At 40.9% G+C, this 12,339-nt stretch overlaps 1 protein-coding gene across 2 annotated transcripts in view; it reads right to left on the bottom strand.

Annotated features, from left to right (window-relative positions):
• asic1b (acid-sensing (proton-gated) ion channel 1b) overlaps positions 1-12,339 on the bottom strand; it is a 145,462-nt gene that overhangs the window by 10,690 nt on the left and 122,433 nt on the right. For both annotated transcript variants that reach the window (XM_034533000.1, XM_034532999.1), the window contains 2 exons: positions 9,019-9,169; positions 3,705-3,832 (listed from right to left, as the gene is read on the bottom strand). In XM_034533000.1, coding sequence (XP_034388891.1) covers positions 3,705-3,832; positions 9,019-9,169 — 279 coding nt within the window. The remainder of the gene's footprint in view (positions 1-3,704; positions 3,833-9,018; positions 9,170-12,339) is intronic.

The following is a 12,339-nucleotide window of genomic DNA, read 5'->3' as shown; positions in this document are numbered from 1 at the left end:
TAACACACTGTGCAGCACACTCAAGTAAGCCAGATAGCTCTGTATGAAATCTAATCAGGAGATTAGAATGGTTTCTCTGGTTATTTACAAGGACGTTTCATAAAGTCAAACAGAACACAAAAACCACCGGAGCGAGGTTAAATGTGGTAATCAACGGTCGGTGCGTGTGTATTTATTCCCATGATCACGTGGACTAAATGATGTGATTTGGAAATGACTCTCCTATGCTCAGAATCCGGATTTTTCTATTGCTCTGCACTTTCAAAAGCTCAACTCAGCCATCCTAAACCACCTCGTGGCATCATTACTTCCCGTTGGTTAAACTCCTGCGAAAGCTTAATTCTGCATGTGTGGACAAAAGTGAGCCTGGTGTGCGAGAGTTTAGGATATGTCGGCGTGCTGATTAACAACCGCGATGAAGAAAACAAGTGGTGTTCAAGACTGAAACTCCAATTCGCCCTTGTGCTAACGGTGGAGAGAGTGCAAACGAAAGGGTGAGACGTGAAAAAACAAAAGGTAACGGCGGGGTAAAAATGGAGAAGAAACATTCGGTTCTTTTGGCTTTTTATGTTAAGTAGGGAGAAATTGCAGATGTTTCTTTTTTGTGGGAACATGGTGAGTGACAGTTTGGCAGGCTGAAAAGAACTCGACAGTTTTACACTACAGGACTGCTGAAGAAGGCAGTTGAAAAAGTGTGTGCAAACTGCATTAGATTAATGAAGAGAGAGCCTGCCAGCCCATGAAATAAATAGAGTGTGGGGGGTGCAGAGAGAAGGGCGAATCATATTAAAGAGAGAGGAATTGTATTGGAGGAATTGTAATGACTGTTGGAAATAGAGAAAAACAAAGAGGGACAGTTTCCTGCAGACGCGACATTGGCAGCATGCAAAATCCTGCTGCAGCCTGGCGACACTGGAACACACTCACTGGTACTGTGGACCTGGAAGGACTGAGATCACTCCCAAATCCGTCCCTTTCTGTCCTCCATTCATTTTGCTTTGGTTCTGTAGCATATTAGGGGCCAGAGTATATGTTTTCTCTGGCTGTATGCTCGCAGAATTATTCACAGTTCAGAGGAATAACCTACATACATTTCCTTTTAGCGAGCAAAACAGCCTTCCAAAAGCTGACTGGAGAAAGTTTGCATTTCTATAATAATGTCACAGCATCGAGTTAGTAACTACACACAGGCTTTCAGTTGCACTGTGGGTAAATATGTGGTTAATGTCTCAAGGCTCAGCATTCAATTTCCAGCTCACAAAACAGCCTTTTCAACCGAAAAAAAAAAAGCCCGTTATTGATGGGTCTGAGGCAGACTTTTTTTTTTGCCTTCTCCGTGGAACACAGGATTGATTCCCAGCTGGAATGATGTTTTTAACCTTCTTTATGTGAAGGCAAAAAAAGCTTTTGTCCTTCATAACACAGCATAGCTCTGAGAGTGAAGCGCTGGGACGCCTCATTTCAACTCCCAAGGGCCAATAAAAGTCTTGAACAGGGCCGGTGACAATGATGCTCTATTGGCTGGCTCAATCATGGAGGCACATGCACCGGCACCTGACAATTATTAACACCCAGAGTAAGGAAACATTTTGTTAAGTGGTGGAAGAAGTATCCAGAAGTAAAAGTAGTAACACAGGAATGTGAAAAAACTCCCTCCCCGTGCCTCAATACTCATGGCCGACGCTCTGCACTGCTCTCTCATCGCGTTACTGCTGATAGTATATCATCTGATGGCGTTATTGCTACCTTAGAAATGTCCACCTGATTGTTTTCTCAAGCCATTTAAAGCCATTTTTTTAGTGGTATTAGTGGAAATACACAAGTAAAGTTTATGTATTCAATTACCCTCTGTAACCGTCCTTTTTATGATCAGTTTTATTATCAGGTTAATGTTTGGAAATGTTTGTAATGGAGGAACAAAGAATGAACCATGCAGTCTGTGTTTGGCAGTGAAAGCAGTGAGATGGGTTATACATCTTGCCACCTTTTTAGATTACAGGGAGTCATTTGAGTCAAAATTCTGATATAAATATCCCTCAGTGGAGCTTTAGAAACATTCAGAATGTGTCCCATTTGCCTCAACACTGTTTAATTTGAAATGATTGAGATACTGACTGCGAGTGTTCAGTAAAGCTCTCAGTCTGCTGGGAGTGACGAGGGCAGACAAGGACAGAGCCATCAGGAGTGCCTCAGAGCCAGCACATCCTCTAGATGGTTGAGGATCAAGGGGAGTGAGCAGGAGAGTGTGAGTGGTACCAGGTGACCCGGTCACCTAGGCCATGCAGGATGTCTGACATTGAAAGCCCCAAAACACCCACAATGATCCACTGTGAGACCACTCATTGTAGCCACTTTATGAGTTGATGTATGTTCACGAGAGACAAGGTGTTTGCATGTCAAATTCTCTTTGTGACCTCCCAGATATCAGGGATAGAAAAGCTATCAGATCTATTATGACCATTGAAAAACCGACACATTGTCAGATGGTAATTGTTCAGGGATGTAAAGTCTAAAGCAGGGTCTATTGAGTTTATGGTCTCAATCACTAGTTTCTTCAATACAGCATGATTTTAATTTAGTAAATAATAGTCACATTTAGAGTAAAATAGACGATAAAGCAGGGTGTGCTTTAGGGCGTGGCTACCTCGAGATTGACAGTTCGCTATCACAGCGTCACGAGACGGTGATCTCAGAACTTTAACCCTTTCACGGTGCGTTTTCAGTTCATGAAAGTTAATAATGACATTTAAGTTGCTTATAAATGTCCTGTTCACCGTTTGGTTTAGCTTCAAACCCTCTCGTGTCACTTTTAGTTGGAAAAACCCAAGATGGCAACGGCCCAAAAATCATTTAGCGATGACCAAAATACCAAACTTGAAGCTTAAAAAACATAGTCCACAAACCAGTGGGTGATGTCATGTCATGATAATAACATAAATCATCATCTTATTAGTACTAGAGACGCTGATTACTTAAACTTCCACTTTGAAGACTAGAAAACGTGTGACTTAGTGAATACTATCAGGAATGAAGAGAGACTAGCAGCATTGCTCTTGAAGTAATTATTCAAAGAAAGTTATGTACACATACACTTGTATTTCAAGACCTGGCTCAAAGCCACAAGAAAGCTTGGCAGAAATTGATGAATGCCACAAGTTACTGCTCTAGATACCGTAGCCATGAAGCTAGCTCACGCCGCTAGCCACAGCCGTGAGCAGAAGGCTAAATCATGAGCAACATTTTCTCTAAATATTTTTGATATCTGTCTTCTTTATTGGGGTTGCTTTGCCGTGTAGGCAGTTGTTGCCAATGCTGGGATATATGCTTTTCCTGCAGGACATTGCGTCAGATCAGGCTTTCATGCAAGGATGTGCGCTCACATCTGTATTTGTAGGGCAGCCAATAGGAACGCCCTCTCTCTGAAACGATCTGTGATTTGTCAAAGTCTCCCGTAATGGTCTAGATTTTCTAACCCCTAAAAACAGACTTAAGAAGTGGTGCAGGAGTCTAGTTTTCTCTCAGACTACGCTGAAAAGGTTATTATGGTATTTTTGGCCAATGGTGACAGGAGACTCCCTCAAATATATTGCCTCCCTCAATTTTAAAAGGCCAATACTGACATACATGTTCTCTCTGACAAAATGTGCTGACATACATTCTTTCACCTTCTATATTTCACTTCTGCCATCTTTCTCAAGACGTACCCGTTGTTCCTGACAGGAGACAAAGGTCTGAAACCCCGGCGCCACTCCAAAGCCCAGCTGGTCTATGAACGGCGGCTCCTCCTGGGTGTGGATCTGAACTTTGATCCCCGCCTCAAATGATGTCTCGTCTGTTGACAAGAAGAGGTTAGGACATTTACAACAGGGATGATGATTTGTATGCACACATTGGCCTGGATGATCTAGCCAGCAGCAGTCGTTACTAATCGAACAAAGACAAAGCTTCGCAGCGGTGGAATATGTTTCAGTCAGTGAGTGAAAAACAAGCCGATAAATAAATATACATATAAAACACCACAGTCGAAGAAAAAGATGGAGCATTCCTGGAGTTGAATATTCATTAGCTACATCTATGTTCTCCCAGGGATGACGATGACATTGTGGTCCTTCAGGAGTTACAAATTGTTGGTATATATAGTGAAAGGATAAATAATTAGTTGTCGATGACAATATATGCCCCCCAGGAATTATATTTACTGCAGGGGTAAATGGATAAATTAATAAATAAATGATGATGAAGATAAAGGGAAAATCAATACAGCTGACAGCTTCCTTTTCTACAGCACTCTGCTGTATATATTTTAAATGAAGCAGATGGGCCTCTTTGATAGTGACATCGGGGGAACATCACAATGACATTGTGACTCAAGTCTATACTTGTGCAAACATATTTCTATCACGTTTGCTGAGGCTTGGATCTGCTTATCATGGCAGGCTGGATTCAAGAGATCTAGCTCCTTTGAGTGTTGGCTCGGGGATGAAGTGGGATGTCTGTTTCCTGCCGTCTCTCCTCCCTGCTTGTCACACGGCATCGTCCTCTAAGTGCCAGGCTTTCTCGCGATTTTCAATTAAAGAGCTCATGGATGCTACGGAAATTCAACACAAGAGCCCCGACAAGGAGCGACAGACTTCGACTGCTTCACATTGCTCTTCTGAGACTCGACACAAAGCCATCTTCTGCTGATACCGAGACTAATGCTCGAGGCTTGGAGCAGCAACATACACACGAGCAGCGCCCGAGCTCCTGCTCGCAAAAGCGCACGTCATCTTTAAGTCATGGCCATCTGTCATCTTTATACAATTGGAATAATGATATTCAGGCGGAACCTTGGAACAAAATGGAAATCAAAGTTGACGCCGCGCAAAGCATGTCACGCTGCCTCGAAGTTATTTCATTGCCTGTGCAACAATTATGCATGAAGTCTTAAAAAAAAAAAAAAAAAGGGTCAATGTAGCCTGGAGACATACCGTTGCTATGGGAATCACATTTTTATCAAACTACATCATCACACCTGCCCACTGTCTCTTTTTAATCATCAAGCTGAGGTCGTGGAACTATTTGATCAGGACAGGGTCTCAGGGTCTCAGGGGTTGCAACTGTTGCCTCACAGCGTGAAGGGTATGAAATCCAAGCTCCCAGCTGTGTCGTTTCTGTGAGGAGTTTGCATGTTCTACCCGGGTTTCCTCTGATTGCTCCTGTTTCCTTCCACAGTTCATGTGAAGTAAAAGCTCTACATTGCCTGGATGTGTGAAAGTTAGTGTCGACATGTGTTAGAAACGCTCACAGCCTCCCGGGAGTAACCTGCCTCTCTCTCACATAATGCATGCTGAAACCTGTTGCAACCCCATGCCACCCTGAAGGAGATAAGTGGGCATAAAAAATGGATGGATGGAATCACTCACAGTTTTGCGCTTCAACCATGCGTGCACTGATTTCTACGCACAGAATCTGATTTATTAATTTCTCTTCCTGTGCTATTTAATGTGCGTACATTGTAACCAATTTGGACCAGGAAAACCAACAAATCCTTTGTGGTTAAAGACACACAAACAAATAATGGATAGATTGTGAACTTCCAAAAATATTGTATTCTTATTTATAAACCATAGTAATCACTTGTTAAGAGTGAAACTATGACTTTTAATGGCGCCTTTTCCACTGGTTTCTCTTGGCCTGCATCACTTAACTGTTGAAGCTTATAGGAGTTCAGTTCTGTTCATTATATTAATTTAAAAAAACTAAGAAATGAGAAAAGAAAATAAAAGATAAAACATTATTATGTGCCAAGAGAAGGGGTAGAATTTGCATCTTTATGTAGAAAATCTATGATGTGCACGTGGCTGAGGAATGTCACTGTATACGATTTCAGTACAATTACCATGGCCAAGGGAATTCACAGTAACTATATTTAGTGATATCTAAAGAAGAAGAATATTCCTCTCTTCAAAATGAATCTTTAACTTAGTCTATTTAGTGTAGGTATGTAGAAAGGGTGTCATCATAACTGTACAAAAGTGTGATATAAGAGGCGCTAGATATTATCATAGTCAGACGGCACACTTTAGTGTGGACGTTTGTAATAGCCACAATCATGCTGTTTCATCTGCATCTTGGTATGCTACACCTGACATGGAGATGGAATATATTAGTAATGGAGAATTAGATAACCTATACATACATCTACATACAATATGTCATATTACATTTGGCTTGCGCTGCAGCTTCTTGGAGCTTTAAAGCTTTAAAGTTTTTGTGTCAAACTGACTGAATAGGAACGACAGTTTCTGAAGTGAGTCCAGCATTGAGTGAGCGAGCTGCAGCTCGCGGACTTTAATGTAACCATATTTGAGCAATTCGGCACCGCTAATTTGCATCCACTAAAAGTGCTTGTTTTTGCCACTGACAGGCTTTCTCCACCCTGATTGTTATTATAACAATAAGTATGTAAGCGTCATAAGCACAAGTATCTTTCTTACATTATATTACATGTCTGAAAACATTATGGAAAAAGTCTTGCCCGGGGAGAAGTCTTGTTCTGAAATCAGGCACTTGGAGTAAAGATTATCAATGTCACGGCTGATTGTTTAAATGATTTGACCAATGTAAATGACGTCTTTGAACTCGATGGCCGCCTGTATATATTATGTATACGGATAAAGCGCTCGGACCTGTTGCCACCTGATATTCAGATTTCAGAACAAGACTTCTCCTTGACTTGGACACAGTAACAAACACAACGGATCCAGTGGTAGGTAAAGAAGAACATTTTATTTCACCGTAGGGTAATTTTCATAATGTTGTAGACACTTATAATAATTTTAGCCAGTGGCACACAAAAAAAAATTTATTTTAGTGAATGCAACGTTATATTGACGCCGCACAATTGCCACTACAGATTAGAGCACTCTCGCTGAACACTTTTCAAAAATGGTCATTTATACCGAAATATTGGAAAATAGGGTCCAGGATGAAAACACTGAAGTTACCTTTTAGGCAGCAGCCTCATCCTGTCTTTAAAAACCGTTGTGAGTATCCGCATGCTGCCTTTTTCATTGTGGCAACCCCACAGGTGGGCAGTACAAAGCGGGTAATGGGGTACAAAAAGCTGTCAAAAGAGAGGTCTTCACAGTACACAGAACACGTACTGAGTTTACGAGCCCACATGTTTGCTTGTGCTGCTTTCCTCATCATTTGATAGATCATTGAGCCTCAGTTCCATCCATCCAATATACAACAACATATTGTATATTGTCTGATATGCTGTAACTGAGTATTTTCTTGATTTATGTTTCGAATCGGAGCGTTATCGTATATCCAATGTCTGAAGGTAATCATCTGTCCATCACCTGTCTCAGTACTGCATGTTTATTCATTTATCAAAAATCCTTTGCAGGGGCAGCACTTTTTTGTTTGTTCCCTTTGTCCACAGTAACTCTGAATTAAAGTAACTCTATATTAAGGCTACAATGACTTTCAGGGGGAAGTGTTGACCATATTTGGCATTCTGGAGGGGTTTCTGTATGTAAATGAGCCTCGACAGAAATGAGGCCGTGGTTGTGCGTGTACTTATTGGATAAATACGGACGGTTCTTACACACACATTCAGAACTTGCATGCTTTGAGAAAAGAGGCCCTATATACTAAATAGGTACTAAATGCTGTTATAATAAGACTAATCAATGGCCAATCTGCATCATTTTGTCATAATGCCAAAACTCGCAAACCAATCCCCTTGAAAGAAAACATATGAACACAACAACATAAACAATCATGAATTAATATTAAATAAATTGAATAATGAAAAGGGAGTAAAGTAAATGTGTGTGCATTGCAGTTACTGCATCCTTAGATTTCCATCACACCCTTTCTTGTAAAAGACTTTAATCATTACATAACCTTACATAAAGAGCATTAAATATGAATCTTAGGCTTGGAGTAGCTTTATATTCATATATTAGAGGCACAGCTTTCTGCTTCATGTTTTATGATGATCATGTGCAGTGTGTTTCTGTGACCATAATGAGCTGTCTCTTTTCATTCATTGCCTAGAGTATATCAAATATTGATACAAACACACAGCCGCATATGCAGCTGCATTAGAATCAAAGTTTCAGATTGTCCTGGAGCATCACTGAGGAGACTCGACTGTGTGGTAGAGGGCTTGACTCTAAATGGAAGAGCCCGTAGCCTCTATTGATTTCATATCTGGCAAATGGTTCTGCTCATGGTTGATTCATGTGGGCTTGAAGCCGAGCTGACAAGTGATACAATTATACTACAATGACATAACATTTTCCTGATCAATATCCATCTGTCTTTATACAGATTAGTCGATAACATCCAGTGGACACAGTACATTTAAAATATTCAGAGAGTGTGAATTTCAGGATCATCAGTCATAACTAATAAAAGTGTGGAGAACATTTCAGAGAATAGTTCATATTCAGGTGCATAACTTACCATACATTTGCTACAATTACAATTTATCTTTAACCTATTTGGTCTCAAGTATGCATGTGCACTACACTAAATGGATTCAGTCACATCAATAGTGCAATACAACATCCTAGTCAGGCCTCTAGCTCAGGAATTAGAGGGATCCCTGGGATAGGGTTTTCCCCCTGAGAGTTCTTAGAGCACCACCACTGAACATATCCAGATACTTTGGTGTTTAATTAAGAAGAGATTAATCTCTTTGAAATTCAGAGCCCTCACTTAACCTTTTAACCCCAATCTGTGTTTTCTCAAAAATTGCGAATGGTTTGCATACCCATACTAAATCCATATTATCTCCTCAACCACCAGGGCTATTTGAATAATAATGGTATAATATACCGAACACACTTAGTTAAGATGTGTATATAGGAGTATATGTGTTACTGGTTTAAATTGATTGATGATAGAACACAGACAAAAGAAGAAATATATATCTATATTAAGGGCAAGGGTGTTAGCTGAGGTCTTTAGTACTGGGAGCAGGATGTTTCATGTGATGCATCCTCAGAGGAAGCTTACCAGTCTCTCCCCATACAGGCAAGTACTCATCCTGCTGGATATCCAACATCAGTTCGAGGCCGTTGCCCATCCCACCTTTCATCGTCACCATGACGGGATGTCCATCTTGGCCTGAATTAAAGGTGTAGCACTTCCCATAGCGCGTGAATATCTGAAATACACAAAGAGACAGTGGTTTTAGTGATACCAGGCCACAACAAGACGACAGGAGAGAAAGGCAGCATGAAGGCTGCGCCGCAGTTTTGACCGTGAAGTGGAAATCTCAGCTTGCAGCTGCGAGCGTTAAACCCGTAAAAAGAGATAAAGGTTGTGCAGAGCAGGGGATTGTTTCAGAAGCATCTGAGAAGCACCGTTACAGTTACCGGTTCTCATTATGCTGTCATCCGCAGACCTCAGAGGTCTCGTGTTGAGATGCTGTTGACAAACTGAGCCTTCACCCCTCTCAGTGCTGCATGACACAGTATGTGCTGGAGTGAATATGACATGACTTTTATTTCAGAGTGGGATCCTCACATAACAACGATTATTTCTGGCATCAGAGTAAATCTTGCCAAGAGAGATTGAGGTTCTTCCCAGAACTTCAGCTACGGACTGTTTACATGAAAGAGAAGGTAGCGATTTCTGTTTTTTAAGTAAGGAGCGATGATTATTATTAGAGCTGAAGCAATTAGTCAATTCATCAATTAGTCAGTTGACAGAAAATCCAAAACAGCAAAGTAAATGTCTAAATGGGAATATCTTCTACATTTATTTGTCATATATTTTGGGGCTTTGGACTGTTGGGCACTGGGATATTACAATGGGAATTTGTTTACTGTTTTTCTGAATTTTGCAGATCAATTGATTATTAAAAAAAGTTCTATTGCAGCTCTAATAATTACCAAATATTGTTATTTACATTATTCAATCTGGCGATTATTTTCAAAACAAATCGACCGGAAAACAAGCTCACCAAAATACCCCAAATGTGTTTATAAATCTCTTGTTTTGTACATCTAACAAATATTTGGTTACTTATAATAGAAAACTAACAAAATGATAACATTTTCACTTTTAAGAAGATATAGAACCAGTGAACGAGTCTACTCTTTTTCTCTCCCAACCGCATTCAAAGCATCCTGTAAAAAGGAGGCCAGATCAAGCGTGCGAAACATGCTCCGCTGACACTTTTATCTCCACAGTATAACACAAATCTGCAGATGCAACTTGGAGTGCAATGAACATGGTGCAGCCTCATCAAATCATAACTATACCTGCCTTCGGATTACATGTCGGGAATGTTTTCTGTCTCATTAGTGGTGGATCAGGAATACACCGAACAGTAATACTGGAGAGCGCAGCAGAAAAGAAAAAAAAACGGATCTATTGGCAAAGACATGATTGCCAGCGATCTAATGGATGTGTAATTGAATCATAGACATTAGGAAATGGAAAGCCATGGCCCGGATCCAAAATAAAAACCTTCCTTTACTTTGTTGTCAAGCCACATGATTGTGAGCTATGCATCAGAGCATCCTCGCTCACAATTAACTTATCATTAACCTTCAACATTTCGACATTCATATGAGGAAATGGTAAAAAGGAAGTGGAGGAGGGGCTCGAGGAGAAGAAATGACAATGGGAGGAGAAAAGTAATAACTGAAATAATTGTCCTTTTTGTCCTCCACTCTTTGTCCACTAGAGATACAATACAACCGATGCAATAGAGATGTGAGATAGCAAAGATGTGAGATAGCGACACAAATAACTTCGTCACAACACAGATAACTTGAAGAAAGTGCATTTTTTTCCTTTTAGATGGTTTTATTCCTTGTGATTGTGATGACCTTGGAGAAACACATAAAGTGGTAAATATTAAAGCATGAGTCAGACATTAGCACTACATGACAAATTATTCAAATGTCACACACACCAGATGCATGGAGCACTCATGTCTCACAAAGGAAAAAGTTTGTATTATGTGAATTATGTTCAGTCAAGTGTGTGGGAAAGAATGGAGCGGGGATCACAATGGATTGCCTCCCAGAGTACGCGTAAATGGGACCTTTGAAGAAACAAAGTGGTGAAATGTAATAAAAAGCCTTCTGATATTTGGTCCCAATATAAGATGTGAAAAACCTGAGTCTGAAACCGTGTCTGCAACACTCAACTATGTGCAGTGACTCCAGGAGCAGGGTTCGAGACAGACATCAATAACAAGCCCCTGGAATCCATCTCGCCTCTCACCATAATTAGATAACTGTTTGTGATTATTCTCAGGAATAAAAAGCAGGGGAATCTTATGATATCAAAGCACCACCTGCACAAAAAGATCTGATATCGAGGATGGGCAAAACCGTGCAGACGAAAAGGCCTTCGAGACTTTTATGTGCACAGATTTTCCCGATGAGATCCTGCAACAGCCAACGTTAAATCAAAAAAACAACCATCTCTTGAGCCAATTTCATTCCATGCTTTGCAACTGTCTACAGCTAACAATGACCGATTGTTCAGGAGACAAGTCTGAACATTCAGTGACAGAGGATACGCCGCACGCACTGACAACCACAAAGCATTTGGCAGATATGCATCAAAAGAACAGTGTTGGTATTTTTGTGCGGATGCGCACACGGTTTGTGCAAGAGTATAATATAGTGTACGTACAGTATTTTGAGTGCACGTGTGCATCCAGCCCCCCTTGCTCGCCACCTCTCCCCGTTTGTGTTGATAACGTGGTGAGTGAGGCCCGTCGTCAAGAGTTGCTGTGGTAACCGGGAGATTGTGCTGGCTGAATTGAGTGAAGAGCAGCAGCGGCTGGGTGACCTTGGAGAGTCAGGGTCTTCATTGTGTTCTGCAGCTTTGAGGCTTGTGCTCAGACTCAACGTGCTTCTTAATGTCTGACGATCGAACAGCCTCTGCCTGTCTTATTCCGGGTTTTGTGCAACACAATATTTCCACAAATGCTTTTTCACAATTCAACAGGAGCTCTTCTGGTTAAAAAAAAAAAAATTCTAAATGAATGAATTCAAAATGAAGTGGTGCAATCGGAGCGGTATTGAATGGCTCTACTCGGCGATGGTAAACACTTTTGCTCAAATTTAGCATTCGGGGGTGAGCAATTATAGGTGATGCCTCGGCAGATTTTTTCTGACGAGATAAATCAGACCTCCACACTGTATACATTGCATTTAAAGGTAGAACCACCGTGTCTTCTGAACTTGTAAATGCAGGAATTAAATATTTAAACCGACCCCCTCGGAGGAGGTAAAGCACTGAGAGAGACATCACCCTCTCTTGTTCTCGCAGGGTGTTGAAATGTCTTCGATAAATAATTCAGACACA

The sequence above is a fragment of the Cyclopterus lumpus genome, chromosome 5 (assembly GCF_009769545.1).
Source record: "Cyclopterus lumpus isolate fCycLum1 chromosome 5, fCycLum1.pri, whole genome shotgun sequence".
Lineage (NCBI taxonomy): Eukaryota > Metazoa > Chordata > Actinopteri > Perciformes > Cyclopteridae > Cyclopterus > Cyclopterus lumpus.
This window is presented reverse-complemented; position numbering and strand designations above follow the sequence as displayed.